The sequence below is a fragment of the Hyla sarda genome, chromosome 12 (assembly GCF_029499605.1).
Source record: "Hyla sarda isolate aHylSar1 chromosome 12, aHylSar1.hap1, whole genome shotgun sequence".
Classification (NCBI taxonomy): Eukaryota; Metazoa; Chordata; class Amphibia; order Anura; family Hylidae; genus Hyla; species Hyla sarda.
The window spans coordinates 48597448-48619681 of record NC_079200.1 but is presented as its reverse complement, the minus strand read 5'-3'; the positions used below and the strand labels follow the sequence as shown (position 1 = coordinate 48619681).

Sequence of the window (22234 nt, the reverse complement as noted above, 5' to 3'; positions counted from 1 at the left end):
CCCCACATTAGGATGGCAGCATAGTTCCCCAACATTAGGTTGAAGTTCCCCCACGTTAGGTTGCCAGTATACTGGTTTACTTTATTTTTATGTGTGCTTGAACATTACTGTTGCAGCGTGTGCTCCGGTCCCCGTCCCCGGACCTGAGCTTCCGCCCCCTCGGCCTTCTGCCCCTGGATCCCGGCATCTCCCGGTCAGTCACACTGACCGGGAGCCCGGGTTCCCTTGTGTCGGGGACGCGGCTGCCGTGACGGCTGGCTCCCAGTTCCACTTACCTGGCTTCCCGCTCCTTGCGCGGTCCATCTCAGTAAATTTAAAGGGCCAGTGCACCGGTAATTGGTGCGCTGGTTCCTCACTTCCCCTGCCTTCCCAATAAAAGGCACCTGCCCCTTCCTACCTTTGCCGGATCTTTGTGCCCTAGTGCCTCTGAGAAAGCATTCCTATTGTGTTTATTGCCTTGCCTGTTGCCGAACCCGTTGCCAGCCTACTCGCCTGTGAACCCTTGCCGCCTGCCCTGACTTCTGCTACGTCCGACCAAGCTCCTGCCTGCTCCCTGTGTACCACGCCATATCAGCTGCCAGAGAGGTTGAGTTGCTACTGGAGGATACGACCTGGTGGTTACCGCCGCAGCAAGACCATCCCTTGCGGCGGGCTCTGGTGAAAACCAGTAACCACTTAGAACCGGTCCTCTGGTACAACCCGCGCCATCGCCTCTCTGGTCCAGAGGATCCACTACCAGTCCTGCCGGTTTGTGACAATTACTTTTGCCATATTTTGTTATACTTAAGAAAAAGAAAAAAAAAAAAAGGAAGAAAAAAACTCAAAAAGTTAAGTTCTTTAATTTCACCTAAAGACACAGAAAACTATACAAGGAATGAACATAAACGGTGTCACGTTTATGTCAATAACTTATAATGCAGATGAACAGAGGAAACGTGCAGTTAGCGCCCGTCCAGTGCTTTGTCCCGCGCTATGATGGACTCGTCAAATTTGATCATCAGGGTGGTTCCTTTGTGCCAATGAGCCATCACTTTTGCCGGAAAGCCGCTGCAGGTCATCAGGGTTTCCACAGTGCTGGCTGTGAAGGAAGCACAGTTCAATGTGGTGTTCTACTTGGGGACGGAGATGTAGGAGTTGATCAGCGGGTCCTTCTCGATGTTGTAGTAGGTTTTCTCGTCGTCGTACGTCTGCTCCTGCTTGTCGGCTTCCTTACCGAACAGAGCCTTCTAGGCCAACACCTTGTTGAAGAGGAGGGCGCTGATAACCTTGGTCTCCCGTTTACCGTTCTTTTCTCTCATCACCAGCTTGTCCAGGATGCGACATTTCACTTGTAGGCCCAACTCAGAGAGTTTAGCTGGCGCTCGGAGATGGAATAGACGTGTTTTTGTCAGTACTGGAACGCGAACGCACTAAAGCTCACTTCTGTCTTGGGCTGGGCCAGAGAACGTTCTGGAATAGTAGGCTTCCCTTGGCTGAAGCGCAAATCCATGACCTGAGGGAGAGATACAATGTTTTAAAGGTGACTGTCCAATATGCTTAGTTCTAACAGAATTTACAATAGACTAGGGCAGTGTTTCCCATTCAGTGTGCCTCCAGCTGTTGCAAAACTACAACTCCCAGAATGCCCGGACAGCCGAAGGCTGCTGGACGTTGTAGTTTTGCAACAGCTGGAGGAACAGTAATGGGAAACCCTGCAATAGATTGTGGCTTGACTGGCGGCTGCCGTGAGACTTTTTACAGGGCTCCTGTTGAAGGACAGATCTCCTGCTCCCGTACAGCGAGTGGTACTTTACATGTACAGAATAAGCAGTGATGCAAAAGCATCGCCGCTCACCTCCAGGCCACCAGGGCTAGGATAAGATATTTTTTGTATACCCCATGAATGTATGAAGATAGGAGCCCCCCTCTTATACATCCCCAATATGTATATAGAAGCCCCTTTCTCTTGTACACCCCCATATGGTGTCATGAACGTACATTGGATTTTTTTCGCAGCCCTTTGCTTCCAGCAGTTGTTGGCTGCACATCCCCTATCGCACAGGGGAATGTGGAGCTGAAAAACAATGGTTTTTCAAACTGTGAAAAAGAAATGGTCAGCTAATGAACAATCGAGTGAACATTTTCCGGCTGATTGCTCACCCTATTAGGCTTTGTTCGCACGGCGGGATATCCGCAATTTTGCACTCATTTTGTTTCCGTCAGAATTATGGTGGAATTTTGTCGGAAATCTGTGTTGTCAATTCTGCTTATTAAAGATTATTAGAATTGGGGTTACAGTGGTCCCTCAACATACGATGGCAATCCTTTCCAAAAGAACCATCCTTTGTTGAAACCATTGTATGTTGAGGGATCCGTGCAATGTAAAGTATAGCAAGCTGTACTCACCTGTCCCCGCCGCTCCGGACTCGTCACCGCTGCCCTGGATGTCGCCCTCCATCGCTGTTGCAGCATTCCGTGGTGTCCCCGACGCTCTGGACGTCTCTGCTTCCCCGGGATCCTCGCTCTCCGCTCTCCATCGCCATCACTACGCACGCACGCCGCTCCTATTGGATGACAGGACAGCGTGCGCGCAAAGTGATGACGACGATGGAGAGCGCCGGCGATGGAGGGGATAGTGAAGATGACACTCCGGAGCCCCGAGGATAGGTAGGAGACCATCACCGGAGCACACGGGGCACCGTAAATGGCTATCCGGCAGCAGATGAAGCAGTCAGTGCTGCCGGATAGCTGTTTATGCGATGGCCCCGACATGCAAAAGCATCATATGTTGATGCTGCCTTCAACATGCGATGGCCTCTGAGAGGCCATCGCATGTTGAAATTATCGTATGTCGGGGCCATCGTAGGTCGGGGGGGTCACTGTATTTAGTTTAGAAAAAAGAAGGCTTAGGGGCGACCTAATAACTATGTATAAATATACAAGGGGACCGTACAGAGATCTCTCCCATGATCTATTTATACCCAGGACTGTATCTATAACAAGGGGGCATCTGCTACGTTTAGAGGAAAGAAGGTTTCTACACCAGCACAGACGGGGGTTCTTTACTGTAAGAGCAGCGAGACTGTGGAATTCTCTCCTGGAGGAGGTGGTCATGGTGAAAAAAAGAGTTCAAAAGGGGTCTGGATGCATTTTTGGAAAGTAATAACATTACAGGTTATGGATACTAGATTTATAGGGACAGAACGTTGATCCAGATATTTATTCTGATGCCATATCTGGAGTCGGGAAGGAATTTTTACCTCTAGTATGAGTTTTTTTTTCCTTCCTTTGGATCAACTCAGTAGGGACTCATTAGGGTTATAGATTGAACTTGATGGACTCAGGTATTTTTTCAATCTTATGAACTATGTTACTATGCTGAAATTCAAAGCCCCATTGAGTTCAATGGGATTCTGCCATGGAATTCTGCAAAATGGGACAGCAGAAGTAAATGGGCAGTAAATTTCAGCTGAATTTACAGTGGAATTCTTCAGCAGAATTCCGAAAGGAAATTTCACCATGCGAACATAGCCTCACACAGATCAATATAGGCCTGTTTGGCCAATTATAGCCTTTTGTAATTAGGTCCCTACCCTGGGCTTTGTTCTGTATTCTACCTACTCTCTGTCATTGCTTCTCTGTATATGGTGCAATCAAGTTTGGATCATGATAGGGGTTGCAGACTGGGTAACAAAAAAAAAAAAAAAAGCAGTACTCATCTCACTGATCCACTGCAGTTTCAACAATCTCTGAGTGTCCGCTGATCTTCACTTTCTGATCAAGTTTCAACACAAGTAAATGCACGTTCACCCCACTAGTGACTGAGGTGGGCCCCTGCAGCCAGTAAGTGACTGAGTGGGTATTACCTTCTGTTAAAATGGGTAGTACAGCAACAATTGGGGATTTTGAGGTAAGTGCTTTTATTTTTATTTTAAAGGGGTACTCCACTGAAGGTTTTTTTTTTTTTTTAATCAATTGGTGCCAGAAAGTTAAACAGATTTGTAAATTACTTCTGTTTAAAAATCTTGAAGCTTTCAGTACTTATCGCCTGGTGTATGCTCCACAGGAAGTTCTTTTCTTTTTGAATTTCTTTTCTGTCTGGCCACTGTCTGGCTCTCTGCGGACACCTCTGTCCATGTCAGGTACTGTCCAGAGCAGGAGATATTTGCTATGTGGATTTGTTCCTACTCTGGACAGTTCCTAAAATGGACAGAGGTGTCAGCAGAGAGCACTGTGGTCAGACAATAAGGAAATTCAAAAAGAAAAAACTTCCTGTGGAGAATACAGCAGCTGATAAGTACTGGAAGAATTAAGGTTTTCAAATTGAAGTCATTTACAAACCAGTTTAACTTTCCGGCACCAGTTGATTAAAAAAAACAATGTTTTCCATTGGAGTACCCCTTTAACCTGTTGGGGACTAAGGGCGTAAAAGTATGCCCTTGCTCCCTGGTACTTAAGGACCAAGGGCGTACCTGAACTCCCTTGGGTATTCCGTTTACTGCCACACGATTTAATTTTCTACACTGACATGCTGGTGTTGCCCCATACTTTTCATTTTAATAAGAGATAAAAGGGAAAAAAGACACCCAAAATTTGTAATGCAATTTCTCCCGAGTTCGGAAATACCCCATATGTGGATGTAAAGTGTTCTGCGGGCGAACTACAGGGCTCAGGAGTTAGAGCGAACCATGTACATTTGAGGCCTAAACTAGTGATTTGCAGAGGGGTGGCTGCTGGTTACAAGAAAAGAAACACCCATATGTGACCCCATTTTAAAAACTACACCCCTCATGGATCATGACAAGGGGTATAGTGAGCCTTAACACCCCACAGGTGTTTGAAAAATATTCATTAAAGTTGGAAATGAAAATTAATAAAATAAATGTCACTAAAATGCTGGTGTTACCCCAAAGCTTTCATTTTCACGAGGGGTAATAGTAAAAAAGCCCCCCAAAATTTGTAAAACCATACCCAATATGTGGATGTAAAGTGCTCTGCGTTTGCACTACAGAGTTCAGAAGGGAAGGAGAGCAATTGAACTTTAGGAGAGAGAATTTGGCTGGAATTGAAGGCTACGTGCGTTTACAAAGCCCCCATGGTGCTAGAACAGTGCCCCCCCCCCACATGTGACCCCCATTTCGGAAACTACACCCCTCACAGAATTTAAGAAGGGGTGCAGTGAGTATTTACACCCCACTGGTGTCTGAAAGATTTTTGGAACAGTGGTCCGTGAAAATGAAACGCCAGTGGGGTGTAAAAGCTCACTGCCACCTTGTTAAGTCTGTGAGGGGTGTAGTTTTTGCCCCATGTACTGTGCCACTATGTCCCCACCAGATATGCCATTGTTCTCCCATAAACTGTACCATTATGTCCCCATGTACTGTGCCACTTTGTCCCCATAAACTGTGCCACTATGCCCCCATGAGATGTGCCATTGTGGCTCCATGACCTGTATCACTATGCCCCCATGTACTGTGCCACTATGCCCCCACCAGATATGCCATTGTTCTCCCATAAACTGTACCATTATGTCCCCATGTACTGTGCCACTTTGTCCCCATAAACTGTGCCACTATGCCCCCATGAGATGTGCCATTGTGGCTCCATGACCTGTATCACTATGCCCCCATGTACTGTGCCACTATGCCCCTTATACTGTGCCATTATGCCCCCATGTACTGTGCCACTCTGACCCATATGTACTGTGCCACTATGCCCCCATGAACTGCACCACTATGCCCCCATGAACTGTGCCAATATGCCCCCAATGTACTATGCCACTATGCCCCCATGTACTGTGCCACTATGCCCCCATGAACTGCACCACTATGCCCCCATGAACTGCACCACTATGCCCCCATGTACTGTGCCACTATGTCCCCATTTACTGTGCCACTATTCCCCCATGTACTGTGCCACTATTTCCCCATGTACTGTGCCACTATTCCCCCATAAACTTTGTCACTATGACCCCCTAAAACTGTGCCACTATGTTCCCATCCACTGAGCCACTATGCCCCCATGAACTGTGCAGCTATGCCCCCATGTACTGTGCCACTATGCCCCCATTTACTGTGCCACTATTCCCCCATGTATTGTGCCCCTATTCCCCCACGTGCCACTATGCCCCCATGAACTGCACCACTATGCCCCCATGAACTGTGCAACTATGCCCCCATGTACTGTGCCACTATGCCCCCATTTACTGTGCCACTATTCCCCCATGTACTGTGCCACTATTCCCCCACATACTGTGCCACTATTCCCCCATAAACTGTGCCACTATTACCCCCTAAAACTATGCCACTATGTTCCCATACACTACGCCACTATGCCCCCATGAAGTGTGCAATAGTGTTGAGCGGCATAGGCCATATTCGAATTCGCGAATATTCGCGAATATATGGACGAACATTCGTCATATATTCGCGAATATTCGCATATTCGTAATATTTTCGTTTTATTTTCGCATATGCGAACATTCGCGTGTGCGAAAATTACCATATGCGAAAATTTGCATATACAAAAATTAGCATAAGCAACAATTCGCATATGCGAATATTAGCATATGCAAATGTTCGCATATGCGAAAATTCGCACACCAGTCTCACACAGTAGTACTAGAGCCTTCTTTACACCACACAAGCTGGAAGCAGAGAGGGATGATCACTGTGATGTGTACTGTGAAAAAAAATAAAATAAAATAGAACAATATTCGGAATTACGAATATATAGCGCTATATTCGCGAATATTCGCGAATAAAATTCGCATTGCGAATATTCGCGAGCAACACTAGTGTGCAACTATTTCCCCACAATATATGCCATTGTGCCACTATGCCTCCATGAACTGTGCCACTATGCCCCCATGTACTGTTCCACTATGCCCCTATGTACTGTGCCACTATGCCCCTATGAACTGCACCACTATGCCCCATGAACTGCACCACTATGCCCCCATGAACTGTGCCACTATGCCCCCATGTACTGTGCCACTATGCCCCTATGAACTGCACCACTATGCCCCATGAACTGCACCACTATGCCCCCATGAACTGTGCCACTATGCCCCCATGTACTGTGCCACTATGCCCCCATGTACTGTTCCACTATGCCCCATGTACTGTGCCACTATGCCCCATGTACTGTGCCACTATTCCCCCATAATTGGTGCCACTTTGACCCCCCCTAAAACTGTGCCACTATGCCCCCATAAGATGTGCCTTTGTGCCCCTATGAACTGTACCACTATGTCCCCATGTACTGTGCCACTATGCCCCTATGAACTGTGCCCCTATGCCCGCATGTACTGTGCCACTATATCCCCATATATTGTGCCACCATGGCCCCATGAAATATGCAACTATGCCTCTATGACCTGTACCACAATGCCCCCTATGACCTGTGCCCCTATGCCCCATGTACTGTGCCACTATGCCCCTATGAACTGTGCAGTTAAATCATCATGCCGCCTGTATAACAAAAGAAGCGCTGGGCCGCCGGGCAGGGAACAGAGTGTCTTGATGACACCGATACAAGTGAATGAGGGGAGAGCTGGCTAGCGGTCTGGATGTTTGGTAGTCGCAGTCTGGATCTGGACCACGATCCGCCAGTTGGGTACCACTGCTATACATTATATCTGGTGCTGAGTGTGCAGCAGATTTACAGGAATAGTTGTAATAGGAACACATTGCTAATTAAACTTACATAGAAAACTGTGAGTGTTTTATCTACTATATACAGTACTAGCTGAATACCCGGTGTTGCCCGGTTTTTCCTTCCTAATCCTTGTTGGGGAGGAAAATAAACAAAGGAGGAAGCTTTTGACTTCATATTCTGTCCTCATATATTGTTGTCATATCCCAACCCCATATCCTGTCCTCATATCCTGACCTCCTATCCCATCATCATATCCCAACCTCATATCTCGTCCTCATATCCCGACCTCCTATCCCGAACTCTTATCCCAACCTCCTATCCCATCCTCCTATCCCGACCTCCTATCCCGACCTCCTATCTCAACCTCCTATCCTAACCTCCTATCCCGTTCTCCTATCCCAACCTCCTTTCTCAACCTCCCATCCCGACCTCCTATCCCGACCTCCTATCCTGTCCTCCTATCCCGTCCTCCTATCTTGACCTCCTATCTCGACCTCCCATCCCATCCTCCTATCTCGACCTCCTATCCCGACCTCCTATCCTGACCTCCTATCTCGACCTCCTATCTCGACCTCCTATCCCGAACTCCTATCTCGACCTCCTATCCCGACCTCCTATCCCATCCTCCTATCTCAACTCCCTATCCCGTCCTCCTTTCTCCACCTCTTATCCCGACCTCCTATTCCGACCTCTTATCTCAACCTCCTATCCTGTCTTCCTATCTAGACCTCCTATCCCGAACTCCTAACTCGTCCTCCTATCCCGTCCTCCTATCTTGACCTCCTATCTTGACCTCCTATCTCGACCTCCCATCCGTCCTCATATTCCGACCTGTAATATGTGTACCAGGTATTGAAATATCTCCAGCCCTACAGAAGTTATGAGAGAACATAAATTTCCCATTGATTTGACTGGGACTTTAAACAAAACCCCTGACCCTCACAAATGGGGGTAGTTAAGGGTTAAATTAACTATCCTATATTTTAAGTGGACATATAAGTAACATGTGACCAAGTATTATCAAAATATCTCCAGCCGTTTGGAAGTTATGCAGTAACATATATTTCCCATAGACTTGTATAGGACTTTAAACATAAACCCCACCCCTGGCAAATGGGGGTAAGTAAGGGTTAAATCACCTATCCTATGTTTGTTGTTGACATATAAGTAACATGTGTGCCAAGTTTCATGTTAATATCTTTAGCCGTTTGGAAGTTTTTGTGGAACATACATACATACACACACACACACACACACGTTGAGTTTTATATAAATAGATTACTATACAGAGATTTATATACAGTATACTGACTATACGACCACTGTGCCAATATATACCACTTCTAGTTCCACCAACTACCCCCCCCCCATGAATTATTATTGTCTTTGTTCACTTTAGACCATGACCAGGGGGTATGTGACCTATACCAGGACACTAGGGGCATCTCCAGCCTTTACCAATGGAGGTGCCCAATGTCCTTGACACCTTGAGCTTGTATCCCAAGGAACATAATAGTTGCCTGAACCCATATAGTTCACCATTTGTTTCCTAACTGTGGACCTCCTGATATTGCAAAACTACAACTCCCAACAAGCCTTGCTGGGAGTTGTAATTTTGCAACATCTAGAGGTCCATAGTTTGGAGACCACTGTGATCCATCATAAGGTCCTTTAAACTGCAGAGGGTACCAACCAAACTAAGGCAAACTCTAGATGTCTTTTATGATGCTCACATCACATTGTATAAGGTAGAGCAAGTTTATAGGGCCACTGCCTGGCATGTGCCACCTGAGGTCCATGGCCGATGACATCACCTGCACACGGCCAACTGCTGTTTACTTTCTGCTGGCGACCGACGTGACTGGACCGAGGTCTACAGGCTGAAGGAGAACTGCGGAGATGGCGTCTACTGGACATGGAGAAGATGGAGAGGAGGTGAAGAGGAAGAGAGAAGACAAGAGGAAGGAGGAAGAAGAAGGTGAAGATGGAGTCAAGAGGAGGAGAGGAGATGACGATGGAGGATCAGAGGATGAGGAGCCAACACCTGGGATGGTGTCCACTGGACATGGAGAAGATGGCGAGGAGGAGAAGAGGAAGAGGGAAGAGGAAGGCGAGGATGGAGTCAAGAGAAGGAGAGGAGACGACAATGGAGGATCGGAGGATGAGGAGCCAACACCTGGGATGGCGTCCACTGGACATGGAGAAGATGGCGAGGAGGAGAAAAGGAAGAGCAGAGGCAAGAGGAAGAGGGAAGAGGAAGGCGAGGAAGGAGTCAAGAGGAGGAGAGGAGACGGCGATGGAGGATCAGAGGATGAGGAGTCAACACCTGGGATGGCGTCCACTGGACATGGAGAAGATGGCGAGGAGAAGAGGAAGAGTGAAGGCAAGAGGAAGAGGGAAGAGGAAGGCGAGGATGGAGTCAAGAGGAGGAGAGGAGACGGCGATGGAGGATCAGAGGATGAGGAGCCAACACCTGGGAGCAGCCAAGGAACATTGGGCACCTACCCCAGACTAACGGTCAGCAGCTACCATCTTCACCAGCTCCTGGGTAGGGGCAACTTTGGCAAAGTAAGTTCTAGCTCTATCTTGTTTTCTGTTATTATCCATTTCAGGCTGGATATGTGTTGTAGGGGGAGATTGGGGGAGGGGGGGGGTGCAGTGTTGTTGTTAGGTGGTTTTGCTGGTACTTGTAGTCCCACAATGTATATTTTCCTGATGGCTTTAGTTTTTATGCAGACCTATAAAAGACTCCCTGAAGGGCCTACACTTGGGACTAGGTGTGAACGGATCCCTTGGGGCGCGTCCATGTACTGTGTTCTGGTAGATGGTAGATGGAAGTCGGGGTGCCCAAGATGGTAGAAAACCAGACGCAGGGAGAAGAGGAGAAGATACAATGGGGTCTTTACTTCTGGAGCAGGGTGTAAATGGTACATACATGGGGAGATTTATTGAGACCTGTGCAGAGGAAGAGCAGTGTAGTTGCCCATAGCAACCACTTTCAAAAGGCCTCTGAAAAATGAAAGAAGCCATCTGGTTGCTATGGGAACTGCACTGCTCTTCCTCTACACAGGTCTTTATAATGGGCACGGGAATACGCAATAATATAAAGTTGATTTATAAAAGTGCATATGTGCTAATATTATATCGCTTGTAATGAATAATAAAATCTCTTCACATGTAATGTCTATAGGACTCATATAAACCCAATAATAAAGTGCAAGTGCAACAAAAGAGTTCCCCTATGGCAGGGGTCTGCAACCTTTAAGACAAAAAGAGCCACTTGGACCCGTTTCCGAAGAAAAAAAAAACTGGGAGCCGCAAAACCCCCCTCCCCTCTGATGCCCTGGTTGGGATACACTGGCATACACACACAAAAGGGACTACAACTCCCAGCATGTGTTATTCAGGAGTCTTCAGTCTGTGGTATAACACCAGCATGCTGCCTCTGTAGTCTACTGGGAGTTGTAGTTCACCAACACCTCTATTGTATCTTAGTAGTCTCCTGGGAGTTATAGTTCACCAACACCTCTATTGTATCTCAGTAGTCTCCTGGGAGTTGTAGTTCACCAACACCTCTATTGTATCTTAGTAGTCTCCTGGCAGTTGTAGCTCACCAACACCTCTATTGTATCTCAGTAGCCTTCTGGGAGTTGTAGTTCACCAACACCTCTATTGTATCTCAGTAGTCTCCTGGGAGTTGTAGTTCACCAACACCTCTATTGTATCTCAGTAGTCTCCTGGGAGTTGTAGTTCACCAACACCTCTATTGTATCTCAATAGCCTCCTGGGAGTTGTAGTTCACCAACACCTCTATTGTATCTGAGTAGTCTCCTGGAAGTTGTAGTTCACCAACATCTCTATTGTATCTTAGTAGTCTCCTGGGAGTTGTAGTTCACCAACACCTCTATTGTATCTCAGTAGTCTCCTGGGAGTTGTACTTCACCAACACCTCTATTGTATCTCAGTAGTCTCCTGGGAGTTGTAGTTCACCAACACCTCTATTGTATCTCAGTAGTCTCCTGGGAGTTGTAGTTCACCAACACCTCTATTGTATCTTAGTAGTCTCCTGGGAGTTGTAGTTCACCAACACCTCTATTATATCAGTAATCTCCAGGGAGTTGCAGTTCATACACCAGTGTTTCCCAACCAGGGTGCCTCCAGATGTTGCAAAACTACTACTACCACCAGCATTCCCTGGTTGGGAAACACTGGCATACACACACATAAGAGGGACTACAACTCCCAGCATGTGTTATTCAGCAGTCCCTGTCCCCCCATCATTCCCAGTATGATATTTATTCCCCTGCAGTCTTTACATCCCCAGCCTGTGTAATATGTCTCCTCACACATAGAAATCTTCCCCAGCCCCTGCAGTGCAGTATGTCTCCTCTCCCCTCACCAGCTCTGTGTTTCCCCTGTGCAAACATGAAACCTCCCCATGAAAACTTAGGTCCTGTGTGTACAGAGCTGGGGGAGGGGAGGAGCTTTTCCCCTGTGAAAACATGAAACCTCCCTGTGAAAAATGAGGTCCTGTGTGTACAGAGAAGGGGGAGGGAGGAGCTGTGTCCGTCCCCGCTCTCCCACTGTCTCCTTGTATTATGCAGAGCTGCGCTCTCGCGCTCTCAATCCTCCGTGAGGGGGCGTGGCTTCATTATCTGCAGCCTTGCGGTGAAAAAATCAAACCCATGGCTCTGCCCTCGATCCTCTCCACTGTAGCTTCGGAAAACTTGCCCCTCCCTTTTTCACCTCACACCGGGTTGCCGACCCCTGCCCTATGGGATTACGGTTCTCTATTCATTATTGTCTATTTTTGCCATATATCACTGTATGCTCTGTTGTATTTGCTTTTTTTTGCACATTTTCTTTCTTTTCTGCATTACTTGGAGGTCAGATGGTACTTATTACATATATTTTGCCTTTGTTTTCCCTGCCCCTGGTTGAACCCTTTTGTAGTCCAATGAAATTGAGCTAACTGGCCTGGATATTCCTGGGGGTAGACTGAGGAAAACCTGTAGGATCCCAACACCATTTACTTTGTATGGCCCCTCCCCACACCACTTACTTTATATGGCCCCTCCCCACACCACTTACTTTACATGGCCCATCCCCACACCACTTACTTTATATGGCCCCTCCCCACACCACTTACTTTATATGGCCCCTCCCCACACCCCTTACTTTATATGACCTATCCCCACAACACTTACTTTATATGACCTATCCCCACACCACTTACTTTATATGGCCCAAAAATAGGACTGGGACCAAAAATAGGCCCGCATTTTAAAATAAGCAGCCCATTTTTATGGTGGACGTAAGACTGCTGGGACCCCAACCAATCCCCTCGGTTCAAGTGGCTCTCCAGCTGTTGCTAAGCTGTAACTCCCATCATGTCTGAAGAGACTCAGGAATTAAGGAAGTTGCTGTTTTGAAACAGCTGGAGAGCCACAGAATGGGGCACAGTGTCACCCATCATCACTGTGGAACTTACAAGTGACTTCAGCTGATGGGACAGTCAGGAGAATACAATATGATATCAGTGACCTGAGTGATGTCTTCTCTGTTGTCTTTCCTTTCCTTCTTTATCTGGTCCAGACGCCAGGAATTCCTCCAGCTCCATCTTCTCTGCAGAGTCTGACGCCCGGACATCATTGGCTCCTCACATTGTCAGCAGATCTCTGTATAAAGACAATGGGGGAGATTTATCAAAACCTGTGCAGAGGAAGAGTGGTGCAGTTGCCCATGGCAACCAATCAGCCTGCTTCTTTCATTTTTAAAGAGGCCTGTGAAAAATGAAAGAAGTGATTTGATTGGTTGCTATGGGCAACTGCACGACTTTTCCTCTACACAGGTTTTGATAAATCTCCCCCAATATTCATTATAACACATTATAATTCTGTCAAATACCGTGCAACCTGAATATAAAACTGCCACGCACTGTACCCTCTAAAGATATTATTGCCACACACTGTACCCACTGAATATAATACTGCTTACCACTGTACCCTCTAAATATATTATTGGAACACACTGTACCCCCTGAATATAATACTGCCACACACTGTACCCCCTGAACATAATACTGTCTACCACTGCACCCTCTAAATATATTATTGCAACACACTGTACCCCTGAATATAATAATGCCTACCACTGTACCCTCTAAATATATTATTGCAACACACTGTACCCCCTGAATGTAATACTGCCACACACTGTACCCCCTGAATATAATACTGCCTACCACTGTACCCTCTAAATATATTATTGCAACACACTGTGCCCCCTGAATATAATACTGTTACAACCTGTACCCCTGAATATAATACTGCCACACACTGTACCCTCTAAATATATTATTGCCACACACTGTACCCCCTGAATATAATACTGCCTACCACTGTACCCTCTAAATATATTATTGCAACACACTGTACCCCCTGAATATAATACTGCCTACCACTGCACCCTCTAAATATATTATTGTAACACACTGTACCCCCTGAATATAATACTGCCATACACTGTACCCTCTGAATATATTAGTGCAACACACTGTACCCCCTAAATATAATACTGCCTACCACTGTACCCTCTGAATATATTATTGCAACACACTGTGGCCCCTGAATATAATACTGCTATACACTGTACCCTCAAAATATATTATTGCAACACACTGTGCCCCCTGAATATAATACTGTTACAACCTGTACCCCTGAATATAATATTGCCACAAACTGTACCCTCTAAATATATTATTGGAACACACTGCACCCCCTGAATATAATACTGCCACACACTGTACCCCCTGAATATAATACTGCCTACCACTGTACCATCTAAATATATTATTGCAACACACTGTACCCCTGAATATAATAATTCCTACCACTGTACCCTCTAAATATATTATTGCAACCCACTGTACCCCCTGAATATAATACTGCCACACACTGTACCCTCTGAATATAATACTGCCACAAACTGTACCCTCTAAATATATTATTGCCACACACTCTACCCCCAGAATATAATACTGCCATACACTGTACCCCCTGAATATATTACTGCCATGCACTGTACCCTCTAAATATATTATTGCCACATACTGTAGCCCCCTTAATATAATACTGCCAAATACTGTACCTCCTGAATAGAATACTGCCACACAATGTACCCTCTAAATTTATTAATGCCACACACTGTACCCCCTGAATATAATACTGCCACACACTGTACCCTCTGAATATAATACTGCCTACCACTGTACCCTCTAAATATATTACTGCAACACACTGTACCCCCTGAATATAATACTGCCTACCACTGTACCCTCTAAATATATTAATGCAACACACTGTACCCCCTGAATATAATACTGTTACAACCTGTACCCCTGAATATAATACTGCCACACACTGTACCCTCTAAATATATTATTGCCACACACTGTACCCCCTGAATATAATACTGCCTACCACTGTACCCTCTAAATATATTATTGCCCCACACTGTACCCCCTGAATATAATACTGCCTACCACTGTACCCTCTAAATATATTATTGCAACACACTGTGCTCCCTGAATATAATACTGCCATACACTGTACCCTCAAAATACTTTATTGCAACACACTTTGCCCCCTGAATATAATACTGTTTCAACCTGTACCCCTTAATATAATACTGCCACAAACTGTACCCTCTAAATATATTATTTCCACACACTGTACCCTCCAAATATATTATTGCCACACACTCTACCCCCAGAATATAATACTGCCATACACTGTACCCCCTGAATATATTACTGCCATGCACTGTACCCTCTAAATATATTATTGCTACATACTGTAGCCCCCTTAATATAATACTGCCATACACTGTACCTCCTGAATAGAATACTGCCACACACTGTACCCTCTAAATATATTAATGCCACACACTGTACCCCTGAATATAATACTGCCACACACTGTACCCGCTGAATATAACACTGCCATACACTGTACCCCATGAATATAATACTGCCATGCACTGTACCCTCTAAATATATTATTGCCACATACTGTACCCCCTTAATATAATACTGCCATACACTGTACCTCCTGAATAGAATACAGCCACACACTGTACCCTCTAAATATATTAATGCCACACACTGTACCCCTGAATATAATACTGCCACACACTGTACCCTCTAAATATATTAATGCCACACACTGTACATCTGAACATTATACTGCCACACATTGTACCCTCTGAAAATAATGCTGCCACACACTGTACCCCCTGCATATAATACAGCCACACACTGTACCCTCTGAATATAATACTGCCACACACTGTACCCTCTGAATATAATACTGCCACACACTGTACCCTGTGAATATAATACTGCCACACACTGTACCTCCTGAACATAAAACTGCCGCACACTGTACCCTCTGAAAATAATACTGCCCCACACTTTACCCCCCGAATATAATACTGTACCTCCTGAATAGAATACTGCCACACAATGTACCATCTAAATATATTAATGCCACACACTGTACCCCTGAATATAATACTGCCACACACTGTACCCCTGAATATAATGCTGCCGCATACTGTACCCCCTGAATTTAATACTGCCACACACTGTATGTCTGAATATAATACTGCCACACATTGTACCCTCTGAAAATAATGCTGCCACACACTGTACCCCCTGCATATAATACAGCCACACACTTTCCCCTCTGAATATAATACTGCCGCACACTGTACCCACTGAATATAATACTGCCACACACTGTACCCTCTGAATATAATACTGCCACACACTGTACCTCCTGAATATAATACTGACGCACACTGTACCCTGTGAATATAATACTGCCACACACTGTACCCTCTGAATCTAATACTGCCGCACACTGTACCCTCTGAAAATAATACTGCCCCACACTTTACCCCCCGAATATAAAACTGCCATACACCGCAAACCCTTCATCAACCCCCCCCCACCCCATGCTTGGTTAGCTAATCAACCCAATGCCCTCTCTGCCACATCCTCGCTATTCTCATCACCCCATACACCCCACCCATCCTTGGCTCTTCACCCCCACACTCCATATTATTCCCCCTCATCCTCAGTCTCATCATTGCAACCCTCCCCCCGCACCTCATCCTCAGACTCCTCATCATCATCATTGCACACCCCCCACACCCCATCCTCAGTCTCCTCATCATTCCACCCTCCTCCTCATCATCATCATTGCACCCCCCACACCCCATCCTCAGTCTTCTCATCATTCCACCCTCCTCCTCCTCATCATTGCCCCCCCCACACCCCATCCTCAGTCTCCTCATCATTCCACCCTCCTCCTCCTCATCATCATTGCACCCCCCCCAGCATCCCCTCCTCCTCATCATCGCATTCCCCCCACCCCATCCTCAGTTTCCTCATCATTGCACTCCCCCCAGCTTCCCCTCCTCCTCCTCATTATCATTGCATCCCCCAAACACCCCATCCTCAGTCTCCTCATCATTGCAACCCCCCCAACACCCCATCCTCAGTTTCCTCATCATTGCAACCCCCCCAACACCCCATCCTCAGTCTCCTCATCATTGCAACACCCCAACACCCCATCCTCAGTCTCCTTATCGTTCCACCCTCCTCCTCCTCATCATCATTGCACCCCCCCAGCATCCCCTCCTCCTCATCATCGCATTCCCCCCCACCCCATCCTCAGTCTCCTCATCATTGCACGCCCCCTAGCTTCCCCTCCTCCTCCTCATTATCATTGCATCCCCCCCAACACCCCATCCTCAGTCTCCTCATCATTGCAACCGTCCCCCCCAGCACACCCCTCCACCTCATCATCATTGCAAACCCCCCTCCCCCTGGGTCCCGGTCCTCATTCTCCTGCTCATCAATATTACATCACCCCAGCATCCGAACCTCGATCTCCATACCTTCCTAGAGATTCGCGGTGCTGCAGTGTGAGGATAAGGGAAGGCTGCTGCTCATGTCACGCATTGCAGGGGTCAGAGGCTGTGACGCGTCAGAGGCTTGGTGCAGACGCGCGGTGCTCGTCTACTCCCATAAGCCCCTGTCCTTTCCATGCAACCCGGAAATTATTTTTAAAGAGCCCGCGCCTTTGCTGGTGATAGTGCTGGCAGCGGTGGGCCCAAGCCGCGCCTGAGGTCCCGGCCTGTAGCTGCACCATGTAGCATAGTGTAGTGGCAGGGGGACCGCTCCTCAGTGGCCTTTTTGGCGGCCAGCTGGGCCTATTTTACTATAGGGGCCTGGAGCTGCAGCTCCATCAGTCCCTATGTTATTCCGGCCCTGCCCCACACCACTTACTTTATATGACCTATCCCCACACCACTTACTTTATATGGCCCATCCCCACACCACTTACTTTATATGACCGATGTCCACACCACTTACTTACATGGCCCACATGTGATACATCAAGGTGCATCCAGATGAAGTATCCTCATTGAATTTTGTTCCCTTCAATGCTGCTCTTTTACTCTTTTAGGTATCCATACATGGACCTCTATAGCTTCATTACAATCTTACAGAAACCTACTTGGATCAGGAGATGAGAACCACACTGATCCCAACCAACTCAAAGACATGTCTATTCATTTTTCAAATTATTAATAGAGTTGGGAGATAAAGTAAGTGAACCCCCTGGAATTCCCTCTATTTGTGCATTAAAGGGGTACTCCGCTACTAGACGTCTTATCTCCTATCCAAAGGATAGGGGATAAGATGTCTGATCGCGGGAGTCCCGCTGCTGAGGCTCCCTGCAATCTTCTCGCAGCAGTGGTCTTGACGTCACGCTATGCCCCCTCCATTCATGTCTATGGGAGGGGGGAATTGTCGACTGACACACCCCCTCCCATAGACATGAATTGAGGGGCCATAACGTGACATCACAAGGGGACATGGCAGTGACGTCACGATCACGGGCTCCGGCTCTGAGCGTTCTGAACAAAATGTCCCTTTAACTACTAATAAGATTTGTTCCCCAAAAATGTAAGTGAATTCTTCTGATTCAGAACAAATTACTTGTTATACCTCCGGGATGTTGTCCTGTGACTGACCATGTCCGGCTCTCCTCCTTTTGGATCATCTGTGAACAGATGTTGGAATTCTGTGTTCATATGGATCCATATGTCCTGATCCTGGCACAAGTATCTTTACTTGGAGAACTTGACCCGCTGTATTTGTAGGGATACATCCCCCATTGGTGCTTCTGGATGACGCATTCTCATCCTCTTTCTCAATGAGGATACTATTTTTCTTTCTGGATCCATCATTTCTGTAGGGATTTCTGCCCATTTTTGAGACTATTTATCATGTTGGACCCAAGAATTCCATGGTAATAATTTCATACATTTTTTGGACCATTGTTTATATTGATGGGATCCCCTTCTTTTGCCTTTTCTACTTTCCCTATTTCACAGGGACTGTAACACTAATCTGGTAATCTTTGTCCATTGAAGAAAACTGCAGTACCACAAAGTGGACTATTCTGCACAGGAATATTCATATATTGAGTGAATTTTTGAAAAATTTGATTCGGTTGATTTGCCGAATTTACTTGCAGCGAATCTGTATAAAAAAATGGCTATTTCTGGCCTACAGAGAGCCTCAAAAGGGGTGTAGAACACTTTGCCTTACAGTAACACGCATAGGGTGTGTGCTGGGTTAGTGAAATAATACTGTTATTCAGTATGACATGCAGATTAGAGGCGTCACTATTAGAATCACTGTCACATCAATAGCCTGAGAGTGTGGAGATGGAAGTGGTGTGCCCTGTCCAAGTTGCTGTTGTGGCCCACCTTCTCTTCCACAAAATTGTGCAGGACTGGTACTGCCTTCTTCGCAAAGAAATGACTGCTTGGGACTCTTCACCTCGGCTCAGCACAAGCCATCAGTTTTTTGAAAGGTGCCGAGTCCACCACTTGAAAAGGGAGGGACTGCAGCACCAGCAACTTGAACAGGAGCACATTCAGCTTCTGCGCCATTGGATTGGAGTGGGAGCATAATGTTGTCTCTTGGACATGGCTTCGCCAATGGATTGCTGGCGGAATGACTGTCTTGAAGTAGGAAGAGCAGGAGCATCTGGAGCGACATAAGATAGGTATGACACACAGCTCCCTTTGGCTGAGGTGGTGGAGCCTTGGCTGGCTGAAACAAGGAGCGGCGTGCCACTGGATGATGCAGCAGGCTGGACCACCACATCGGAGCCACCGTTCTCCATGGCCGCTTTTTTGGTGACACAGCATGTGTGTACGCAGGGCCGTGGTGCCAACATTGGGACCCTGGCCTTGCTTCACCTTCTGCCGACACATCTTGCATATGGCCATGTAAACCTCCTCCGGATGCTTGATGAAAAACTGCCACACCGTCGAGTAGCTGATTTTCCCACCAACAGTCCCCACTGATTGACTGGTGCTGCCGCCGACTCCAGGAACCCCTGTTCCACTACCTCCCGAGAAGGTAGGCTGTCGCCTCTGTTCCATTTTCCAAGCCTCAATTCATAGATTGTTTATCTTATGTAATAAATATAAAATCTACTGTTATATATCTGCATTATAGACAGGTGCAGAGGGAATATACCTGATATTCATTTGGTCGCTTCCCCCTTTACGCATGCGCACGGGTCTTTTTCTGCCAATTAAATTGGTGAATGTTCATATCAATAGGGATGTACGTGTAATTGGCAAACTCCAACCTATTGCCTTTATATATTACATATCCTTATTTTTATTTATTTTGCCTATGTAAGGAAGCCTGAACATGTGCACCAATACATACCACTTTTGTACTTATTGTGCCCCAGCCAATTATTGCGCAAACGCATAAATGATTCCAAGTGCTGTCTGAACGTGCGTGTAATATCTTTGCAACTTTCGTATCTACTGCTTCTGTACGCCTGAATGGCAGGTTTGATACCACATCTCCACTATTAGCTGAATTGCTTTTGATTTCATCACATCGGCATCACCATTACGCACTGAATGCCCCTTGATGTCATCACACTGACCGGCGCCATCTTGCGAAGAGGATTCCGCCAGGGTTCCGCCACCAAACCTGCCAGGTATCTTATTGGCGAGCAATATGTGGAATATCACTTTATTTAATCTCCATAGAGCATCCAATAGCAAACATATAAAGACGGTAGCTTAGTTGTCCTAAGCTGATGGTCTCTGGGTGCTATACAGCAGACCCAACACTTAGTCCCCCCACCCTTCCATCTATATCAGTTTTTCTCAAGCACGGTTCTCAAGACCCCCCCAACAGGTCATGTATTCATGATTTCTTTAGTCTTTCACAGGTGATATGACTATGGTGATGTCTTATTTACTGATCATAATTATATCACCTGTGAAAGACTAAGGAAATCCTGAAAACTTGACCTGTTGGGGGCTCTTGAGGACCGCGCTTGAGAGACACTGATCAATATCAACTTTTTGATGTCTTCTAATGAACCTCTTCTGTTTGTTTTCCTTTAGGTGGTCCTGGCATCAGTCCCTGGTCAAGACACCTACATGGCCATAAAAATCGTCAACAAAAAAGAGGACAACAAGGATACCATCAAGAGAGAGCTGCGGATACTCCTGGCGGCCCGAGACTGTCCGTTTCTATGCCACCTCTACGCCGCACATCAGTCTTTGGAGCGTGCCTACTTCATCACAGAATATCTGTCTGGCGGCAGTCTGGAGGATTTGATCAGGGTGTGCGGCTATCTGGACATCGACAACATAAGGTTCTACGCAGCAGAGATGGTATGTGGGCTCCAGTTCCTCCATGGACAGAACATCGTCCACAGAGACCTCAAGCCGGAGAACATCATGTTGGATGCAGAAGGCCACATCCGCATCATTGACCTGGGCCTGGCACAAGATGGAGTCACCGCCTCCAGTAGGATCGATGGAGTGACAGGAACATTCTACTACATGGCCCCGGAGGTGCTTCTCGGGAAGGAGTATTGTACAGCAGTTGACTGGTGGAGCCTCGGGATTGTGTTGTGCAGGATGGCAACAGGACGCTTCCCATTTTACATTGGCCACAGCAAGCAGAAGGTTTTCAGAGCCATCACCAGAAAGGAGCCGAAATTTCCACCCGGGCTGGATGCTGCTATTGAACATCTCATCACTCAACTGCTACGCAAGAATCCGGACAAGCGCCTGGGGGTGCGAAGAAACATCCGGACGCATCCATTCTTTTCCACCATTGGCTGGGAGGAGCTGGAGGAGAAGAGAGCAGAGCCACCATGGAAGCCGTATAAGACAGTTCTGCGAAATCACCATCTGCTCCAACTTGAACAGGAGCACATTCAGCTTCTGCGCCATTGGATTGGAGTGGGAGCATAATGTTGTCTCTTGGACATGGCTTCGCCAATGGATTGCTGGCGGAATGACTGTCTTGAAGTAGGAAGAGCAGGAGCATCTGGAGCGACATAAGATAGGTATGACACACAGCTCCCTTTGGCTGAGGTGGTGGAGCCTTGGCTGGCTGAAACAAGGAGCGGCGTGCCACTGGATGATGCAGCAGGCTGGACCACCACATCGGAGCCACCGT

The 22234-nt window shown here is 46.7% G+C and overlaps 1 protein-coding gene and 1 pseudogene across 1 annotated transcript; one reads left to right on the top strand and one right to left on the bottom strand.

Annotated features, from left to right (window-relative positions):
• Window positions 1-864: 864 nt before the first annotated feature.
• LOC130296702 (trafficking protein particle complex subunit 5-like) lies at window positions 865-10563 on the bottom strand (annotated as a pseudogene).
• Window positions 9965-22026, top strand: LOC130296288 (protein kinase C delta type-like). Its single transcript, XM_056547680.1, has 2 exons — window positions 9965-10206; window positions 21166-22026. The coding sequence occupies exons 1-2, from the start codon at window positions 9970-9972 to the stop codon at window positions 22024-22026; spliced, it is 1098 nt and encodes a 365-aa protein (XP_056403655.1). The 5' UTR covers window positions 9965-9969.
• Window positions 22027-22234: the final 208 nt, after the last annotated feature.

Coding starts and splice junctions, on each gene's coding strand:
- LOC130296288 (XM_056547680.1), top strand. CDS start 9,970: ATGGCGTCCACTGGACATGGAGAAGATGGCGAGGAGAAGAGGAAGAGT. Junction 10,207..21,165: donor GTAGGGGCAACTTTGGCAAA/GTAAGTTCTAGC, acceptor GTTTTCCTTTAG/GTGGTCCTGGCATCAGTCCC.